Source organism: Xiphophorus hellerii, chromosome 6 (genome assembly GCF_003331165.1).
Source record: "Xiphophorus hellerii strain 12219 chromosome 6, Xiphophorus_hellerii-4.1, whole genome shotgun sequence".
NCBI classification, from domain to species: Eukaryota; Metazoa; Chordata; class Actinopteri; order Cyprinodontiformes; family Poeciliidae; genus Xiphophorus; species Xiphophorus hellerii.
Window position 1 is genome coordinate 10,561,756 of NC_045677.1, and position 21,480 is coordinate 10,583,235.

Below are 21,480 nucleotides of genomic sequence, written 5' to 3' on the forward strand. Positions count from 1 at the left end.
TATTTTTCCCTTCCCTTCCCTTTTGGGTTTTATTTATTTATTTTTTGCTACTCTGCCTTTTTTTTCCCCCCATTTGCATTCATAACCCAGCCTGATGTGGGTCCAACCAAACAAAACTCAGCCAAATCGCGTCCATCCACCCTTTCCACCAATGATGTGGCCAACTCTGCCAAACGCCCGTCCCCCACTGCAGCCAATAAAAAAAGCCCTGTGCCCAAGGCGACCACACCCACCGCTGCAAAACGTCAGCCAACCACAGGCTCGACCAAGGCTGCCAAGGTGAGTTCAAATCCTTTGTGTCATATATGAAATGATACGGCGAATCAATAAAACCTTCATGATGAGAAACTGATCAACATGGTAAACTTTGGCATAGAGGAATAGTAAAACGTCTCAGTAACCAGCCATGCAGTGTCCACTCAAACTTTGTAAAAACTTTATAATCAGGACATTTCACTTCTGCTTGAAGAAGCTCATAAAAGGTGTTTATTTTTTACTCACACAAAATCTCCCGTCTAATAAAACTTTAAAAGTGCTTCTTTTCCTGTGGGACGTCAGACATCATGGACCATCCCTCTGTCCCAAATCTCATTTCAAATCTCATAATATTAAAGCCTCATCCCACCTGCTTTTCTTCATGAATTTCAGGTGTGTGCCTTAACCTTTTATTAACTTTCATCCTTTGTTTTACTCATTGCTGCCTGATTAGAATTTTATAGCCCTGTGTGCACACAGCAGTGAAAGGAAGCATTCGTACCAAAGAGGCAGAAATATACATTCATGTTCATACTGTCACACAAAAGGATTAACATCCTCAGAGGACGCTGTGCATGGAAGCTTAAAGGCCACTGATACTCAGCGCCTCAGTAGGAAATTATGCAAAAACCATGGCGAGTCTTTATCATGTTTAACTGAGATAGAAAAAATCCTCAACAGTAGAGCTAATTCACAAAGCCCTTACTGTAGATTAAAACTCCTACCTCTGCTTGTTGCATTTGACTTCTGATCTTTTGTAATAACAGTCAGTGTTGTTTAAAAATGTGTTGGCGAGTGGCATTTTGGAGAAATTTGAGTTTAACGGTGTTGAAGTTTGTTTTTGTATGACAAACTGCTCTACTCAGGAGTATAAATGGCTTAAAGGTTCTTAAGCACAAAATTAAACTTTTTAATGGAGAAAGAGAATGTGACTTCTGAAGGTAAGAGCGTGGTCACTGCTGTGCTTTTGTGTGCTTGGCTGTCTGTGCGATTCAGCCCCTTGCTTAGATATATAAATGTCTCTGTGGGGTCCCATTATTGAAAATCTCCTTTCTCTCTTACTAAACATGGTTTTATCTGTGCTTTATGCTCAATGCAACAAATGACTTGGTGGCAAACAATTTAAACTGATAAATAATACCAAATCTGCACATAGTTTCTACTGTTAATCAACTGCAGGCAATAAGTGAATCCTGTGGGTTCGCGTGTTTGGTAAACGACCTGAGTGAAGTGGCCCAGCCTCGACTGCCTGCTTTGAATTTCAGACTCCAGAAAATGGCGGCACAGAGAAACGCCCACCCGTACCAAAGGCCACGCCCACTCCTCGGCAGGCCCCCAGTAAGAACGGCACCTCTGCAGCAGCTGCGAATAAAACCACAGGTATACACAGTGTCATCTCTGACAAGACATCTAGAGTTTCTATACTTCCTTCCACACAATTACTTTATAAAAACATTGTTGTCTCTGAGAGTCACTCTAAGAAAACCTCCAACTGTAACTGGAGCAATGAGTCACACTGGCACCCCTCAGGCAAAAAGCTCACCGCATTGCTATCACATGTTGCACTTTAGATTCAAGTGCAACCTTTCCTAGACACCGCACTCATATTTTTATCTGCACATCACAAACAGAATCTCACCTTTCTAAGAAAGGAAGCTGCGAATCAGTCAGGGACACGTTTGCGTCAAACTGCCATCTTTTTTTTCCACCCCTCTTCTCAGCTAGCAAAAGTGACAAGAATGAGAACAAGACGGGGGAGGCCAAGAAACCCAAAACTACAAGTAAGAAAAGTAAAGTTTTATTTTTGGTTACAATAGTAAGAGCTATAGTAAGATGTTAAATAGCATAGTTGAGACGGAATGTGATAATTCCCCCATTCTATATTTCCTATTTCACAGTCGTTAAAAGGTAATTCTCTTGTCCCCTCCAGCGCGTCCTCGCCCCGCATCCACAGCCACTCCGGCTACCCCATCTGCCTCCACCAACGGTGAAGGTGCCGCCACCCATCGCCGCCGCGTCATCACGAAACCCCCGGTGCCCAAGCAGACCCCTCTAGAGAAGAAACCAGCGGCGCCTCGCCCTCCCCGAACCCCTCGACCCATCAATGCTCCGACGCCAGATCTGAAGAATGTGCGCTCCAAGATTGGATCCATCGACAACATCAAGTACCAGCTGGGAGGCGGGAAGGTAAGGGGAACAAAAAAGGGGGTCTGCACCTGAGAGAGGTTAATAAATAATTCAGAACAGAGATGTTCCTGTCAGGATTCCTGAAAGGCAGAACAAACAAGCTGGTAGTTTGTAATTCAAATAGCAGGCAGGTGCTACATTATAATAACATGGTTTGTATTCCAAAAGGCTTTTTCTGCTGTTTCTACATATTGCAGTAATATTACAATTACGTGGATGTGTGTTGATCTTCTTCGATCAGGAAATGGCTATAAAAAGCAGCTTCTATATATGACTAGACATATGTGCCTAAATAGTAATAATTAAAGAACTTTAATAAGACAACTGGAACGACAAACCAAGCTGGAAGAGGGACAGAAGTATTGCAAGTGAGGCAGATAAATCTTCACAACTGCACTAAATTATGCAAATTATGCTTCTGACACACAGTGAAAATGGATGTATATTTAAGAAACACTATTATATAAACTTCTAGAACTGATACAAAGGCCACACACACACACACCCACACACACAGGCACACACAGTAAAAGCTGGAGTGAAATGTTTTCGTAATGAGCTGCAAAGCTTGAATACAGAACCGAGTCCAGGCGTTGCGGATCGTATGGCTGAGAAAATAATAAGGGCTGCTGTTTAATGCCACCCTTTGACCACCACTGTGTTCTGGTCTTAAAGTAACATCAATTAGCTGGTGCTAATCAGCATAGCTGGTCAGACTTTTCTTTGGAGGATCGTTTAATTAAATTTCATACGCCTCTGCTTGTATCTGTTGCTCTATAGTGTGGAATATTTACATCACAATAAAAGAAGCTTTGGCACTTATAAAGGAAACTCAGCCATAGTCGTGACAGTGGAACACATAAGATGTTCAAATAAATAAAATTTTAAAAAGTCACTCTTTCATTGAAAACCAAATCACATAAATCGTGTGATCCTTGAGTTAGTGGACTTTTTAAAAAAGTAATTACCATTATACCTTACAGTTTAATTAAGTGGTGGCGTAATTTCAGAAATGGATTGGGATTATTTTCTTTTGAGAATCATTTTTCAAACGGGGCTTTCTGAAACAGGTTCCATGATTATAATTGTTCTCATAATGAGGAGATAAGGAGCTATAAATCTCTCTGATAACATCTTTCTCTTTCCCGGCATCGGTCATCCGCCGCCCTTTTATTCCTTCATCTTTCTGCTGGCTTCCTCTGTCTGTCAGCTCCATTCAACATGCTCCATTATCGGTGTTCATCGGTGTCTAATTCTTTGATCCACTATGTTTCTCCCTCCCTGTGAGAGTCTATACATGGACAGACACCTGGGAAAACATTTAAACATGCACATGTTTAAATGCTCAAATGAAGACTAAGCAGGATTCGTTCCATGCCAAACACTTTGCCTGCACGTCAAATTTTTGTCATGTGTCAGTGCCCTGACTGGGTTGTCTGTCTCTGTCTCTTTGGTGTTTGTGACTGCTTGTCTTGGGGAGAGAATTGTGTCACTTTGAATCATGGACATGATCCCCTTATCTGCTTGCCTCGCCTGGTGATATTCTGTCAGTGCAGCTCATCGTCGTTTGTCCATGTTCTCCAAGTTTTCTGTCACAGAACCGGGTCTTTTTGGCTACACTTCAAAGGTTTACAGTCACTGGTTGTGGCAATGCATGACGTACTAAGACTAAACTTTTAATAATGCATTTGAAGCGTTCTTTTTTCAGAGTGGAATGGTACAATTTCAATGATCTTATAAAAGGTATAAATTTCCCTCAAGAAGTTTCAGGCAAACAAAAGGTTATGGCATTATTCTAATTCATTTTTCATCACTCACCATGTTAGAATTGGTGGATATTATTAAAGTTAGTTTGTTTGCATATAACCCATGAACAATGAGTTTAAGATTTCGGCCATCCCACAGGCCTGATTTTAATCTGCCCAGTCTAAACCAGTTTTTATGTTTAGGATCACTGCCCTAACTGCACAGACCGTAGTGTCTGAGCTTCACTACTTTGAGTTCTGTGTTTTGGGATGGGCAATGACTTCCAGTAATGCAGAAATACATTTTTAGATTAAAGAATGTTATCTCACAAGATAAAACTGTGGTCTGTTTGAGTTATTGACTGATGTCAGAAATGTATCAGCCAAAGGCCCAATATTTCTAAAAAAATGTTTTTATCATGCAAAATTAAGGATTTTAGGGGCTTTTTTTTTTTTTTTTTGCTTTTACTACATAGTATTGTACAGTTCTAGGTGATGACAATGATGATTGATGTCTCCTGCCATCACCAGAAAACTGATCTTTAGCTATTAATGAGATACATCAAACTCAAATATATTCTTAACTCAATTGTCTGCTATCTTGCTGTTCTTTCATTGGAGGTAAAAGCAAAAATGAATTTCTTCTAATGTTTCATATTCAGGCATGGAAGACTTACAACATCTACTATTCAAAGTGTTGAACTGTTTTGTTTTAGTTAGTACAAAATCATTGTTGTATTCTTACAGATGTCTCTTCATATGTTTTTGCACTTCATTAAATTATGCAGTTCTTTATCCTTTCATTATACTGTGTATATATTTATGCCTTTACTTTTCCTGAGGATAGTGAAAGCTCATTTCAGCTCTTTTGTAGTTAAAGCATATCTACCCCCTGTGAGGCAGTTTCTTGTTATCTAACAGCACAGGAGCAAATGTTGTCCTTCTGTTCTCCTTAAAAGGTGCAGAGCTCTCTGTCAGATCAGTTCATGCGTCATTAACCTTCTTTTGCCTGGTCGTGCTGTGGAGCTGCAGGCCAGGATGCTGCAGTCTGTGGCTGGATGGAGCAGGGTTCACAAACCTGCTCACATCTGTCAAATCCTCCGCAGACCCACAGAGACGCCATCTGCACTGAATTTATCTAAGAGAACAGCAGGCGCACATCTCTTTTGGCGTCACTCCTTTTCATCTTCACTATGACCTCTTGTTTTCCCCACAATTATCAGGTGACCAATGTAATGTTAGATACATTTCTTTAAACTGTATTGGCCTCGGATTTTCAGGCAGATGTGTGTATTTTTACAGGAGCCCTGGGGGTGAATCCTCTGTTATCTTATTTTTTTTGTCAGACATGCTATTTGTCACCTTCCAAAATTAACCACTGCCCTGAATCACGCTTACAAAAACGGTGTATACACCAAGTGTTTCCTTGTTGTTCTTGTTTTTGTTTGTTCTAATTACCGTCCATCTGAGATTTAGTTGTTTTTTTTTATCTCAATACTTTGGAATGGGACTGGTGGTGGTGTATTTGCTAAATTGCAGACCATTGTTGGGATGTCGCCTCATTCTTTGGCTGGTCTCATGCTCTTCTGTGCAGCTGTTTATACCGCCTTGGAAGAAATATTCACACACATTTCAATTTTTTCACATTTTGTCACATTATAACCTGAAACTTCCATCCTAGCTTATTTATTGGGATTTTAGGTGACATAGCAACACAAACTCATAAATAAATACAAATTGTAACAAAAAGGTGAGGATTTTGATTTGTTTAAGGATAAAAATCAGAAAGGTGTTGCATGCAGTTTGTATTCAGCCTCCTTAAATCAGATACCCTTTAATAAAATCCAGTATATCCACCTGTTTTCAGTCCCCTTGTGTGTAAGTTACAGCCAGCTCGTTTATGAAGGCCTGCAAGGTTTATAAGCATCAAGAAACACGCCATGACAGCTTGTAAAGAAATTTAAAGATGAGTTTATGGCACACAGAATCTGGTTAGAAGTATTGGGAGATAAATCCAAGGTTAAGCTAAGAAAAAAAACTAGAGGCTAATTAAACTAAAAACTGAACACACAACAGGAAAACGTGACGTTTCTGTCCCAGACACTCTCCATTCGATTCAGCAGAATTAGATAAGGATGACAAAACCTGCAGTCATGAAATATCACCCCCCCCAAAAAATGCAGAGATATTAAATACAGCAAATATAGCATATTTACAGTGACAGTTATTGAGACGGGAGGGTTGAATATATACTCTTACCACAGTATGTGCTAAATTCTGTTGTTCTGTCACATAAAATCCCATTAAAATCTTAATAAAACACAGACTAAAAAAAAGACCTGAAAAAGTCCAAATTATATGAATACTTCAGCAAGGCACTGTAATTGTTGCTTACCACTGTATATGATTCAGTTTCAATAAATCTGAACTAATCTTCTGTTTTTTCATTGCTATCATTTTGAAGGCGCTCCATCTGCTTCAGTTTCTTACCATTTAAATATCTTCCCTGATCCATTTACACAGACTGTGTTTGTTTAAAATGTTTCATACATCCAGAGGTTCAGTCTGTGGACTAGATATACTTGATTCATGTTGTGTTTCCTCCCACCCACTCCTTGATGTTCATTGGCTGTAACAACCCACACACACACACACACACACACACCGGATTTATCCAGCTGCTCTCCTTTTGATCCACCTCATGGCCCCATGCGGACTTTTGCTCCTCCACATCGTTGTGCTTTGGCGTGTGGTTGGTTGGAGGTTTTTATTGACTAGGGGCCTGGTTGTCTCCCCAGGTCTCCTCCACCCCGAACAACAAGACAGCCGACCCCGCCACCCCCACCGCCAAGGCCAGAGTGAGTCTCTGCCACCTCACACACCACTGCATTCTCCCACCTACCTGCATTCTCCATAAAATGCCAATCATCCTATCTACATCCACTGAACACACACCACGACTTGATGTTCATAAAAACATTACAAGCTACGTTTTGTTTTATGTTTGTGCTATTTCCACTGTTCGTTATTAGAGTTATATACTCCAGGAATGGATGAAAAAAATCTGAACTTAGTAGTAAAAGTGGTAGTTTTCATAATAGTAACACATTCTGCTGTCTTGTGTTTGTGTCGGACAGTGTGGAGCTTTATTTTGATTACTTTTAAGAAGTGAAATATACCGAAACTAATCAATCCCCTTTGCAGACTCTAAAGTCATCTTGTATTTTATCAACTTGATTTCTATAAGTCGAAGTAGTATTTATGATTTGGGCCCAGAGTCCAGACTGGAATCTGATGAAAAATTTGTGGAGAGAACTAAAGATTAGGGTGATGGCAAGGAAGCATTCTAAACTCGAAGACATGGAGTTTACCTCCAAAGATAAATCATCAGAATGCTAGTGAAAACATGCAAAAAGCTGCTACGAAGAGTTAGTTGTAAAGTTAATAAAACATTTTCTACCGACAAAGGTAGAAGTAATTCTTGATACAAATTTTTTAAATAAAATGTAAGCAAAAAGGTTCTTTTTTAAATCATGTTTCTTTTGCATTATTTTATTATCTTTAACATATTGTTGATTTCATTGCACCACAACCAATGCCACACATCTAAGTCAACTAATTCCATTTTTCACACATCTGCATCCACTCACACTGTCTGCAGGACGTACCAAGTGACCCACATTGTTTGATGTGACATCTTGTATAAAATGGAGTCGTTCAAGATGTTTTCTCTGCTCTTCTGTTGTCTCCGGCTTTGCCTCCAGCGACGCCTGATTTAAGTGCAGCCATGGATAAATATCTCTGTTTTTTCCTCCATTTTCTGTGCACTTGTGCGCATCAATCCTAAGAATAAAAAATGTTTCAAAATTACACTTTTGATTAGCAGGCTAAAGGACATCTGCCAGCATGTCGAGCTGAAAATCTGAGACAGTGGCTTTGCTTCCCTTATTGTATGTCTGTGTTTTTTCTGAACCATTTCTTTCATCTCCCAATTACAGTGACAGTGAAGACAGCTATCAACTTTCAAGGCAAAAAAAAAAAACGCCTAAGAAATAAACAATGTGAATTCTGGGTTGTTTTTTGTGGACTTTTTACATTTACTGGCACAAATCTATTTTACTTGGATTTTATGTGACAGGCCAACACAGAGCAGTGCACAATAACGACAAGAAAGAATAATTGGGTTTAGCATATTTTTTTACAATAATAATCATAAGTGTTTTTTGTTTTTTTTAACGAATTCAACCAACCCTCCCACCCACTTTCATACTTTCTAAAATCATCTTTTGCAGCAATTACAGCAGCAATTAGTATGTCTGTACAAGCCTTGCACGTCTATAGACTTGCAGAATAGCCCAAGCTCAGTCAGATTAGACAGCATGAGTGAAAATTAGTTCTCCGGTTTTACCACAGGAAATTAATGTGATTTAGAGTTGAACTGTGCTTTGACCTGAATCATTAACAATCTCTGCTCCTGTCCCAGAGCTACAACAGAGCTGCTCTGTGGATGACTTAGGTGGATGTTCATTTCTTGTTGTTTCATAGCCTAGCCCTGATTTTAAACGTCTCCTCAGCTTGACTTTACTTTGTCTCACTAACGCTGCTTATTCACTGATTTTCTCTAACAAACATCAAACTCTGACAAAAGAGCCTCTCTCAAAACATCTGGACTTATACTGAAATTACGCACAGTTGGACTTTGTTTACTAAGTACTTGATTTCTGAAGAGATTTGATTGTAATTATGGCTATCAGATCAGGAGAGGCTGAATACGAACGCACACCTCAATTTTTTTATGTTTTTTGTGGTTTTATGTTTTGAAACCTTTTCAAACCATGCATCACTTTTCTTCCACTTCTTATACATTACTTTATTTTGGCCTGTCAGAGAAAATCCCTAAACAACATTGAAATATGTGGTTTTGACATCACAAAATGTGAAAACAATATTCAAGACACAAAGAACTTAGCAGGTACCATAATCTCTGTCCAAGAATTTAGTTTTTCACATCATCATATTTAAAGTTTTGACTCGTTTTACCGCATGAAACGAACGAATAAGGTGACTGTGGGTTCAGGTGTCTTGCAATTGAAGGTTGTGGGATCAATTCCTACTTTCACATTTGTCCCTGCTTGGGCAAGGCACTAAGCTGCCTGCTAATCTGTGTATCTTGTATCATTGTGTTTTTGAGTGCGAATGTGGCTCTTGTGTAAATCACTTATAGCAGTCAGTATGACTGGAAAACCGCTGTAAAAGTTCAGTCCATTTACCATTTTAAACAGGCTTTGGCTTTCTTTAATGGCGGAAATGCTGTAGAATATTATCTTATTGCAGTTTATATGATTGAAAGTTGCAGTTTTAGTTTACGACTGCTCATAAACATTAAGGATTAAAAATGAAGCGTAACACCACAGCAACTTGATTTGTCTGCTTGGAATTGATTATTTTTTATATTTTTTTTAGTGCAACATAAACGAGAAAAAAACACAGCGGGAGAAGGTGTTTATCCCCAGCTGCTCCTGTGTGTGTATGCTCACGTGATTAGTGTATATGTGCTGGCTGTGCTTAGTGAGTCATCCATCGCCTGTTCCACCTGCGTCATCATGTTGTGTTTTATCCAAGCGAAGGAGACTTAGACACAAAGAGATTGGAGGAACCCGCCTTACGTCTGCTGCTGGGCGTTTTTATTTCACACTACAGGCACAGAGGCAACAAATGAAATGTTTATCTTTATGTCGAATACGTAGTAGAGATCCATGTGATTCATTTCTGCCACCTTGCTTGGCTTTATTCTCAAACGTCTTTAGTCAATACTATTAATAAAGTGTCTCCTTTAACTCTAATTCATTGCCTACACTTGAGTCACCTCGGTGCACAACAAAAAAAGTGTTTCTTCTGTCATAATATACTTTTATTACTACTGAAGATGACGTGCTTCTTCTTGCCAACATCAAAAAATTTTGCAATTTGGAGCTAAATTTACTCCATTTTTACAGCGCAATAAATAATTTGTAGTTAAGAAGTAATTTTCTTAAGATTAGGATTTATTAAATAAAACCTTTTGAACATTTTGATCATGTGTTTATCAAGCAGCATCATATCCATGTTTCATTATTCTTGATTGAACCAGAAACACCTCCAAGCTTTGGAGTATTTCTTCTCATCTCATTTCAGACGACTTTGAATTTTCAGATGAGATATTCCCTTTTTCCATGTGTAAAAATATAGTAGTTTTGCTGTGCTTACACACAAATGTAAAATATATAACATAATTTAAAAGCTTTTACCTAAAAGCATCAAACTTAGCACTTTCCTACTGTAACGTATTGAATATCACAGTTAAATATATTGTATTTCTATTTTTATCTTGACATGGATTAATAAAAGACCAATAGCAGTTTTATCTAGTTTTTTTGTTTGGTTTTTTTCTGTTGAGCAACATGTGTTTCAGATCATTTTAGCTACTTTATTAGTTGGGCTACCTGTTTGTTAGTCATCCAGCATTCAGCTGCTTTACAAATATGCCCAACAGAGTCTGTTTTTGTGTGTGTGGGTGTGTGTGTGTGTTTGAATTTGTCTTTCTTGTAAGTGTAACAAAAGTGTAGGAGTCTTCTTTCAGCCATCTGATCAGCAGTGTGCAGCAGTAGATTGGGTAGGGGGAGCAGTGAGAGTAAGCAGAATACAAAATCAAAAATCACCGTATTCATTAAATGTTCATCATGTTTCACCTTGAAGGTGAAGGACAGGTTTGCTTTGGAGGTCAGCCTATTGTCTCAGGGTTTTTTTTTCTTCCCATAATGCAAACTTCTCAGCCAAACAAATGTGCATAGCAGCAGGTTGTTTAAAAAGAATCATGGGCACAAGCTACATTATAAAGTTTTGAAAGTTAGCAGCCTCGTCTGTCACTTTCTGTTTCTTTTGTTTTGAGAAGCACCAATTATAAAATCACTGATTCTTTGTTTTTGCTGCATGTGCTCCGTCTCATTTTCTGTGCTGTTTTAATGTAGCTAATGCATTTTATGGAAGCACTCTTGTTATTCTGTCAGAACGCACCCCCCTTTAAAGAAGCATTCCCTAAAATGTGCAATTAACAATGCTTTCAAGAACCACTGAGCTAACAGCAAAGCAACTGAATAACAGAATCTCTTCCATAGTTTTAGTACAAGTCTACTCTGTTTTTGGCCATCTAAAGCCGCCAGCTGATCTGCTCTTTTCTGCTGCTTCTTTCTTTCTTTTTCCTCTCCTTTTTTTTCTCTTCTTTTCTCTTCCTTTCTCTCTTTCTATCTGTCGCTTTTGTGTGTGTGTCCGCCTGCCTGTCTTTAGGTTCAGATAGTGCACAAAAAGCTGGACTTCAGCCACGTCACCTCCCGCTGTGGCTCCAAGGACAATATCAAACATGTCCCTGGAGGTGGCAATGTAAGTACTGCTGGAGCCAAGGGCAAGACTCTGGATCGGTTGGACGCATTTGCATCTCTCCTTTATATACCTCCTTTATATATCTCTCTTTTATATACATATTATGCACAGCCCTCACAGCTTGCTTTAAAGCCAAATGTTTCAAAGAGATCCATTCACTCTGATGCAGAATGGACATTCTGGATCCGTCGATCTTCGCTGATTGGGTCTGATCTAGAAACTATTGGAGTATCCATCAGAGTGAGGAGGAAATTGAGTTCAGCTATAAAGCCGCTTTCTTCTATATCAAACATTTAAATGAAACTGATCATCTTCAAAGTAGCCTGGAATTGAAGCATTGTAATTAGCACATCAGTGGCCCCCACTGTTTGCACTTTTGATTGATTTTACTTTTGAGCGTCCACCCCTCCGGTTGTTCTTCCCATCTGCTTTAAACACCTGCTGCACTATCCCATTGCATCTCTTGGCTGCTCTCAACAACAGCTTTGCCAGCTAAGGCTTGTGAATAAAACACCAAAGGTTTTATTGTATTAATATATAGCGAGGATTTATGTACCAAGTCAGTCTAAAGATTTAGCAAGGCTAATTTTCCCTTTGTTAGACTATCTACCTGCACATATTGTGTTCCATTTTACGTTGATTTATATAAATGTGTGCATGTTGTGATCATTTGATGCCTGAAAAAGAAATCTGAGTGTCTAAAATAAATCCAAATCCCACGGGAGGCCCACATTTCCTACAGTACCATAATTAAAAAGCAGCAAATGCATCATGATAGACACTTTTGTGAGATATATAAAAACAAAAAAAGAACATGACAAATATAGTATGTTCAAAATGTTTCACTATGAAATTTAAGCTGAATGGTATTCTCCTGCATTTTGCATACATACAGTAAAAGCATGATGCTGACACCTCGAAAGGTACATGGGTTTTGCTGTAAAGCTGAGTGCTACGTTCTGCACTGGATCTGGTGATTTAATGGGCAGCATTTTGATTTGTGTTCTCCTCCAGGTGCAAATCTTGAATAAGAAGGTTGACCTGAGCAAGGTGACCTCGAAATGTGGCTCCAAGGACAACATCAAACATAAGCCAGGTTCAACTTTAAACTCTTCTGTTTTTCCTCCCTTTAAACTATTAACTGCCTCCATTGTTCTCTCACGGCCACTTTTGTTTTCCTGCTCCAGGCGGTGGTGACGTGAAGATCGAATCCCACAAGGTCAACATCAAGGCCAAGTCTAAGATCGGATCCCTGGACAACGTGGGACCAGGCAGCGAGCAGACAAATGGACACAAGGTTAAATTTAAACACAGTCTGCAGTGTTGTTTTTTTCATAGACAGCTAAGATTCTCTGGTCCTGCTGACTCACTGTGCTGCTACTGCCTACCGCCACTAGGTGGTGTGAGAGTTCGAGAGTTGGCTGTGAGGAAAACCTTTTTTTTTTTTGTTTGTTTTCTGCCCACCTGTCTGTGTGTGTCCTTGTGCTCATCTATATTTGGCTGCAGGAGGAAAAAACAGGAGAGAAGACATCTTCCCCCGCAAGTGGCGCTCCACAGCAAACAACTGCACCGGCAGGCGTTGCTAAGGAGAACGGCATGAAGGAGCCCACACCTTCTCCTTTCGGAGGGGACGGTCTAAAGGAGCCCCTTAGCATAGACAAACGCATCACTGAGAAAAGTGGGTGAAAAATCCTACACAGTGCTCATTTTGGCAAAATTGAAAAAGCTTATTTGTGATTTTAACTGTTCAGTTGTTGCTTTATCTGCCAAGCTTTATTCTTGCACCACACAGTAATGTGACAGATGGCCTACACTCAGAGGAAAGAGGAGATAACAGCAGACTTCTTGTTTGTGGTTAACAACCCAGAACAAGGGTGTGTTTGAACACAGAGCTGAATCCTCTACTGTAGTCCCTTTCAAAAATCTTCATACTCATTCATATTTTTCACTGTATATCATGGTGCAACCCCTAATGTCACTGTACTTTGTTTTTATTTTATCTGTTAGGCCAGTAGAAAGTAGTGCATATATTTCTTTGCAAGATAGCTGAAACGTGATGGAATGGAGAGCATATATGATCAGCATTTTTCTGGTGTTGCTGCTCATTCTGATTGGATTTAGGTCACGGCTTTAACTAGCGTGTTCCAGCACATGAATTTGGTTTGATCTAAACTAGAGCTGGAAAATATTTGCTAATGAGAATAGGTGAACTTTTTGTCCTGGAGGTTAGGTACCAGAAATGAGCATTGCACTAGCATAAAGATCTCCTCCAAGTCGGTCAGATATTGCCTACTATCTTGGAACCAGTGAGGAGTGGTTTTGGTTGCAATTCAGAAACCAAATGTGAGCAATTTGAAAAACTATCTTGGTTTTAAAGCATATTAAGTTAAGGTATAATTGCAAATGCATCCCGGAGTTTATTTTTTTATGTTTTTGTTTTTTTCTTTGAACAGACCTACGTGGTGTACGTGCTCTGCTGCAGTGATAAAAATAGCCAACAAATGAAATTATGAGGAGACCTTCAGAGTAAAGATTAACAGGTCTTTGAAGATAAATTACTCTTCATTACTGCAACAGGCCACCAGACTGTGAGATCAAAGACAGCAGGAATCTTCTACCTCATGCTGGTATCAGACTTAGCTTATTTGATTTATGGCTGCAGCATTATTTTTCCTTATTCAACCTTTATTTTACCAGGACAATCCCACTGAGATTAAAACCCTATTTTCAAGTGAGTCCTGGCCAAGACGCAGGACTTTGCCTGCCAGTGCCCTTCTACTGACCCTGGTACAATAAAAAAATAAACTTTTTGACCTGCCATTCCAATGAAACTCCACGAAACAGCAGCAAACTATTATCTACAGACCATCTATCCAGTATTTTTTAAGCTCGTCGTTGCCATTTCATCATCTCTCCAGGTTCTGTGTTTCTTGTGTTTTCTGAGTCTGTTGTTTTTGTTTTTCTGCAGACTGAGTCCCTGTGAGCTCCAGATAGTGGTGGGACATGCATGACGCTCACTGACCTGCCAATCAACTGACCAACAAAATTACCACGGCACAGTCACTTCCCTCTGGCCCGGCCCTTCACCTCACCCACTGCAGCATCGAATCAACCGACTGCCTCTCAGTCTTTCTCTGAGGTCCGCCTGCCAGTGTCCTCCTACCGACCCTGATCTTTGACCTCTAAAAGCACCCGAGCTGACATTTTTCCCCGTAACCTACAAAGAAGACCACTTGTTGTTTGTCTACACAGCTCTTTGTGGGGTTCCACCAGCTTAATATCTTGTAACCACAGATATAGTTAAGTTTTACCCCTGTTCACAAAATCTAACAACCCAGACACAGAAAATACCCTTAAGCAGAGTCACCTACTTCAAATATTGTTCAACCTGTGAGTCTCAGTGCTGACTTTTCTCGGATCTCCTTGAAAAGCCTTCACCTTCCAAAACTCCACTGATGTTCTAACCGTGTCAGTAGAACTGTACTTCACTTCCAGTTCAGTCCTTCAGATGTCACTACGTCTCATCTAGTCATTCTTATTGGTATTCAACAGCTCACACTATTTAACCACACTCATATGGTTAATATGGTTTATTCAGTGAAAAAAATAACTGCAGTAATGTTTTTAACTCCGTATTAAAATTTTCCTGATAGACTTGGTAGAAGTGGTTGCAGAGTACACCATGGAGTTTTAATCGACTTAGAAGTGTTCAAAATAAAGTTCAAAATAAAGTTCAAAAGCTTATCTAGTGTATTTTTGTCAGACGTAGGCGGCACATTAGGATGAGAGAAGCACCAAGAAACCAGCTTATGACCAGAATCAACCTGTTTTTCATTTTGATTGTCCACCATAAGTCGGAAATTTAAAAAACGGATCTTTTTCGCGAACATACCATATTTAACAACTTTCTTCAGTGTCAATCTTTTTACTAAGAGAAGAAATCTTAAAGTTAGCTATTTTCACTAGTGAGATGTTTAAAACTGTAGTCAGAGGGATGTGGGAAGCTCTTTAAAGGGAATCTATATTTTCTATGACATGCCAAGATGTGTCTGCGTGTTATTCAGGTTGCGAGAGAGTGATACTTTTCAAGCAGATAACAGTAAGGCCGAACATATGTATTCATAGTTGCCGTGTTTTATTCTTTCAAGCTTTCAAACTCGCTCTTTCAGTTAGACATTAGAAAATGTGATTACCTCAAAGTAATGTTAAAAGAGGAAGGATGGAGAATGTTTGAAGCTTCTCTGAGTGGTCTTGGCTTTAAATTGATGATACTGTTGTAAGTTAGGGTTGTAACAGGAAGACCTAGTCTCTTTGATTGTTACTTTATGTTGCTTCCTTTTAAATCAACAAACATAAAGGAATTGGTACACTGTGTACTTCCTTTAACAGTAATTGCAGACAGTATCTATCATCTGGTTATGGAAAATGACCTGGCAGAATTGATGTTATGATCTAGAAAACAAAGACAGGAGCTTTTCCAGTGGATGTCACAAGCATGTGTTAACCGCAAATACGCAATATTTAGAATAATTCTTGTGCCAAGTTGTACACAAATATGAGTACTAAACAGTCTGGATATAATGCTTATGAAGATGCAGCAATCTTTAGTTAACAGTTTTTTTTTTTTTTTTTACCGTATTAAGCATTTAATTGAGGTTGGTCTTGTTCGGTACATTTGAAAAGGCAAAAAAAAAAAGAAAAACAGATCTCCCACGCCAGACTCATTTAAGCACTTCCAGACATTCAGACATATATATTACTCTGTTCAACACATCTTTCTGCCTTTCTATTCATGGCGCTAACCTTTTTATAGTCCACCACACTTTCCTGCACTCTTGCAACCCCTGTGAGACAGCTGCTACTCTGAGACGTGTCTGGTCTACAATCATTAGAGAAAAGCAGGCATACGGTCCCTTTTTTTCCTCATGAATCTGTTGCCCCTCCTGGTTATGTGCATCACCAGATTTGAGGGTTGAAAGCCCTCACTGTAGGCAATGAACCACTAACACACTCGCATATACTGTATATCTATAGGACAAGCTCACACACACATACACATCGGTGTGCCTGAGCACCGAACAGTCACACACTAAAAGCCACCACTTTGTGGTTGGGTAGTTCACACTAACATACTAATATTGTTGCAACAATGGTTTGTTTCATTGTCATTGTTGCATATTTTCCACACTGGCTTCCCATGTTGCAGCGTCTCTGTATCTCTTTCCTCTTCCTGTGTCTTTCTCCAGCTTTCTGACAGCAATACAGTAACATTATAAATGAAGGCTTCTTGTCACCTGTGCATTTACGTGACACAAAGACAGAAAGAGGACAGAGAACGGCTGAAGTGAACAGAAGTTCGGAGATAGGAGACAGTTAATCTATAGGAAGAGCTACCACTCATGGGGAATAATAACATAGCATTCATGTTTAAAACTTTATGGTCATTTAGGGGTTTTCCTATACACAATAAAATCCCACCGCTTACAGTGAGACTCAGAGGAGCAGATCGTTAGGCTTCAAGTTTTCTGCTGCTCTTCTTAGCACATATTTTACCCTGACATTTGTATTGTAAATAGATGACAAAAAAAAGTTTTTTGTTACATTTTTTTTTGTGTGCAGCATGTTTGATTTACGTTGGATGCCGTTTAAATATACAGAATGTTCTTAAATCATACAACGCTGGACAGCAGGAACTGCCCAGCTCTAAAATGCAACAGTATTTTAGTTAAGCAGATCCCAGAACAGCTCGTATATTTGAAGTTTTCTTTCTAAAATACTTCTCATTTTAAAACTAGGAGAAGCTAAAAGCAGTTTTGTTCACATCGCCACATTTATTATACACATACATTGATGCTTTTTGGAGCAGCTGGCTGGGTTGTTTTAAACATATTCCCTTAAAGTAAATTGCTGTACATTATTTCTAGCGCAGGCTCCCCTCGACACTGTGATGTGGCTTTGATTTAGGCCAAAACATTTCCAAAATGTGCTACGCGTCACAAATCGAACATGAGCAGGCTGTGTCCTTCCTGCTCACAGTGATTTCCAGGTTGGGATGGTCTCTGGTGAATACACTGAGGGATTTGCGACATCTCTGTGGCGTACTGTAGTTGTCAGATGTGTGAAGTGTTACTACTGCATTCATCCTGTAGAGAGCGCTGCTTAGCCTCTTGAACACTGATAGTCTGGCTCTGTGACTTTACAAAAAAGCTAACTGACAAACATCCCCCACCAGATTCCCCTATACTGTACTTATTTAAGCTAGCGCTCTGTTATTGTGTCTGGAACACTAAATATTATCAGCACCACATGGCTCGTGTAAAGGTCCCTTACAGGGAAAAAAAAAAAAGGTTTTGTGCACTTTGAACACAGTCTTGTTCATTTCTTGATGCACTCAAGTGATATAACTGTACTCAAGTTGCTTTACTGTATATTGGTAAAATCTTGTCAGCTGTGTACTGTACGTCTGTGCTTCTGGGAACAAAACCGTCTTGGTAGTTTAGTGAAACTTACGGTGATCAAAGAGCAAGTGATCAAATAGTCAACAGTTAAGTCTAGAAAACTTAAGAACAACATATAGGCGTATTTATTATCGTATCGTTCCTTCCAAACAAATCCCTCGAGTTGCCTGAAAGCAACACACGTCACATGACACATGCGTGGATCATATGTGAAAATAATAATAATGTGAACCTTTCTTTTGTTTTTTTTTGTTGTTGTTTTGGTTTGGTTTTTTTTCTTTGCAGGCAGAATAACTGAAATATCAAAGCACTTTGATAGATGTAGGTGCTGGACTGTGTATAGAGGAATAGGAGAAAGTTGTAGTCTTGTTGTGTCTCAGTAGCTCATTGTAAGAGTGCGCCGTCATATGAGGAGATGAGCTGCTGTTTGGTGGATTTTAGTGGAACTTGGGTTATCGGTGTTGTGCTGCTGGCTTTGATAGTCAAACACTCAGCTCTCCAGGCTGCCCCGATGATATTCTTGTTGACATTCTCCGGGATTTACATTCTGGCCAAACTGCAAGGTCACATTTACTGAATGGAATCGTATATTTTTTATCTTCTGCTCAAAAGGCTCATTGAACTTTGAGCCATCTTTCTTTAATATAGTTTACACTAGGATAGACGTAACAACAAGATGGGTTAACAAAATGTACGTTATTAGCAGAAGATAGTAGCTTTCAAACTTTATTTACATGCATAAAAACTGTAAATACTACGTTTTCCATGTGCTGCCAAACTGACAGACATGTTCAAAAAGTTGTGCACCAACACTTGGACTCAGTTTGGTTTGTTTGTAATGGAAAAATAAAAAAAATGTTAAAAAAAAAATCTAATGTAGTAGCACAACATGACTGGTTTAAGGGTACAGTCAATATGCATTTAATATGACTGCCTTACATTTAATGTTTGGCAATAGTTGCACTTAAAAAAAACTGTTTATCTAAAATCTTTTATAAACAGAGTACTGAAATCACTTTTAATTAACATGTTGCTATAATGTTTAAAAGTGCAAAATGTAAGAAATACATTATTAGCTTACAAGCTAATACAACTTAGCCTGGTTACTAAGTCTCTACCAAATTCAAACATTTTCTTCCTTATTTACATTAACTTTATTTTGACTGATATCGTAAGAAATTGTTCAATAAATGACTTGGTCAAATCAAGGGAAATTGGGAATATAAAATCAATATTTTTCAAAAGCAGGAGTGTTTTTGTCATATTATCTTTTATTAAATAAATAATCTCTACATATTTATTGCACCAGACCACTAAAAATCAAATACTACATAATACTTATTTGTAATGTACAGCTTTCAAACTGATGTTATTATTGCCAAAATCTACAGTTGAAGTGATGAGTAATGGACCATTAAATCTACCAAGATTATAAAGATTTAATAGAATGGCATTACTTATTGTTCAGTACAGCATCATTTAGTGAAAGATGATATGGGAAGAATTTAATGTTGCTTTGCAGCTTGGACAAAAGGTAATAACCGGATTCACTCTAATATCAACTCACAATGGTTCCGAGTCGCCTTTTAACAACACCCTTCCACTAGTATCTCACACTGTCCCTTGTACATAATCAACACTGTGTTTTTATCACCCCAGAAGTATTTAATTAAAGTTAAAAACAACAGAAAAATGAAAAAAAAAATCTTACGTTTTAACGGGATGTTGTGGATGTTGCCAGTTGAACATACCTGTTGATGTAAACCTGCAACAGCTTAGCTCAATAAAAGTGTTATTGTACGGGTGAAAGCATAAGTAAGGAAACATACTTTTTTTCCTTTTTCAGAGTCTGCCTTTTTTCTCCAAGAAAAGGGCTGATGAAGTTTCAAGAATGTTTTTTAAAATGTGTTCAACACATCTGAATACATGTGTGAGGTTGTCTCTGTTCTGTTTTCAGAAGATCGATTAAACACGACGACACTAATTACTGGTTTCAGGAAGTAGTGACGTAATCGGTGTGAAATGCACCGACGCGTACTGGCCTGATCTGTCTGATGTCTACCACAACAGAGTGAGAGTAATGAAAACCAAACTGTGTGTTTTGGCATGTAGTATGGACTCATGTCCTGTATTAGACCTCCCCTGAACTAACACAGTGACATAACTACCAACACAGGACTGAGTTAGGGCAAGTCTTGGACCAAATTGTTTCATCACCGTCAACAGAATTATGAAGAAATCTAAAGCTAAAGTCCACGTTAAAAAAAATTAGAGGTGAAATTGACAGGTAGCATAACTGAATACGTAGTGTGTTGGTAGATATGTACCTGGAGCCCCAACCTGTCTCAGTCCTACAGAGGTTTGTCAACACTCCAGTACTGAAAAAGAAGCTGATTGTTTTATCTTTTATTCCACTCACAGCAACCACTGGCTGGCTGCTCAGTAAAACCAAAAATCTGATTAAACATCAAAAGTAGAGGTTTCACTTCACACTAAAAGCTGTGCTTCGGTCCCCTGCTCATCCTTAAAAACCAACCACAGACTTAATATTTTTCAACAGCAGACAAAGGAGCCTTCCTTTCAGTACTGCTGAGTGGACACTCTGTAGCGTGTGCTGTATTATTGTTTAGAGCACAACACCGTTGCAAGAGCATGCAGGAGACAACAAACCAGCAGTTGGTTGTTAGAAGCATCCGTCCCATTAGATAGCTCTCATCTCCCCCTTCAATTCTGAATATTTGGTATGAAAGAGATGTTCATTGTGTTTAATTGTTAACTAGTGATGTGAATATTAATCATAAAATAAAAAAGATGGGCAAGAAAACTCAGTGTTGTTGCTTCATTATTTCGTGACAAACTGGGTTTTAAAGACGAATGTGCAATTAATAACATCTAGACATGTAGTGAAGGCATAAGGGCATAAAAATTGTTAGTGTTTTTAAACACTAAGGAATGTAATTTAAACACTTGAACTGTTTAAATTAAATTTAGTTTTTTGTAAGCAAGAATTCATAATAAAATCATATGGTCAAATCATCGTGACCATACACGAATAAATTCATTGGAATATCTGATGAAGTTTATTTGTCAGATTAAAAGTCATTTAGTGACATATTAGACATACTTTTTATTCAGTCCACATTTCTGTACTTAAAATGTTTTGATTGGTCTGATGTAATATTCTGATTTATATGTTTTCATGATGTTTCACTGTGAGATGAGTTACTGAAATAAATTAACTTTTAAATAATGTTGTACCTGTACAAGCAGATTCCAATTCGGTTAAATTTTATAAGAGAAGTGTCCCTCCTTTAGAGCTGCTTTGGACTTTCTAAAGCAAACAAAACAAATCTGACAAGATTCCATAAAGCTTGATGGGAAAAGTTATTATGCATTTAGATAGTTTAGTTTTATACTCG

At 38.6% G+C, this 21,480-nt stretch overlaps 1 protein-coding gene across 1 annotated transcript in view; it reads left to right on the top strand.

The window, feature by feature from the left end:
* The window catches only part of LOC116721254 (microtubule-associated protein 4-like), an 81,937-nt gene extending 61,052 nt beyond the window's left edge, over positions 1-20,885 (top strand). The window contains exons 8-17 of the mRNA XM_032564870.1: positions 91-279; positions 1,521-1,635; positions 1,977-2,036; positions 2,186-2,442; positions 6,986-7,045; positions 11,511-11,603; positions 12,618-12,699; positions 12,791-12,900; positions 13,110-13,281; positions 14,572-20,885. Of these exons, the coding sequence (XP_032420761.1) occupies positions 91-279; positions 1,521-1,635; positions 1,977-2,036; positions 2,186-2,442; positions 6,986-7,045; positions 11,511-11,603; positions 12,618-12,699; positions 12,791-12,900; positions 13,110-13,281; positions 14,572-14,576 (1,143 nt within the window). The 3' untranslated portion in view covers positions 14,577-20,885. The remainder of the gene's footprint in view (positions 1-90; positions 280-1,520; positions 1,636-1,976; positions 2,037-2,185; positions 2,443-6,985; positions 7,046-11,510; positions 11,604-12,617; positions 12,700-12,790; positions 12,901-13,109; positions 13,282-14,571) is intronic.
* The last annotated feature ends 595 nt before the right edge of the window (positions 20,886-21,480 follow it).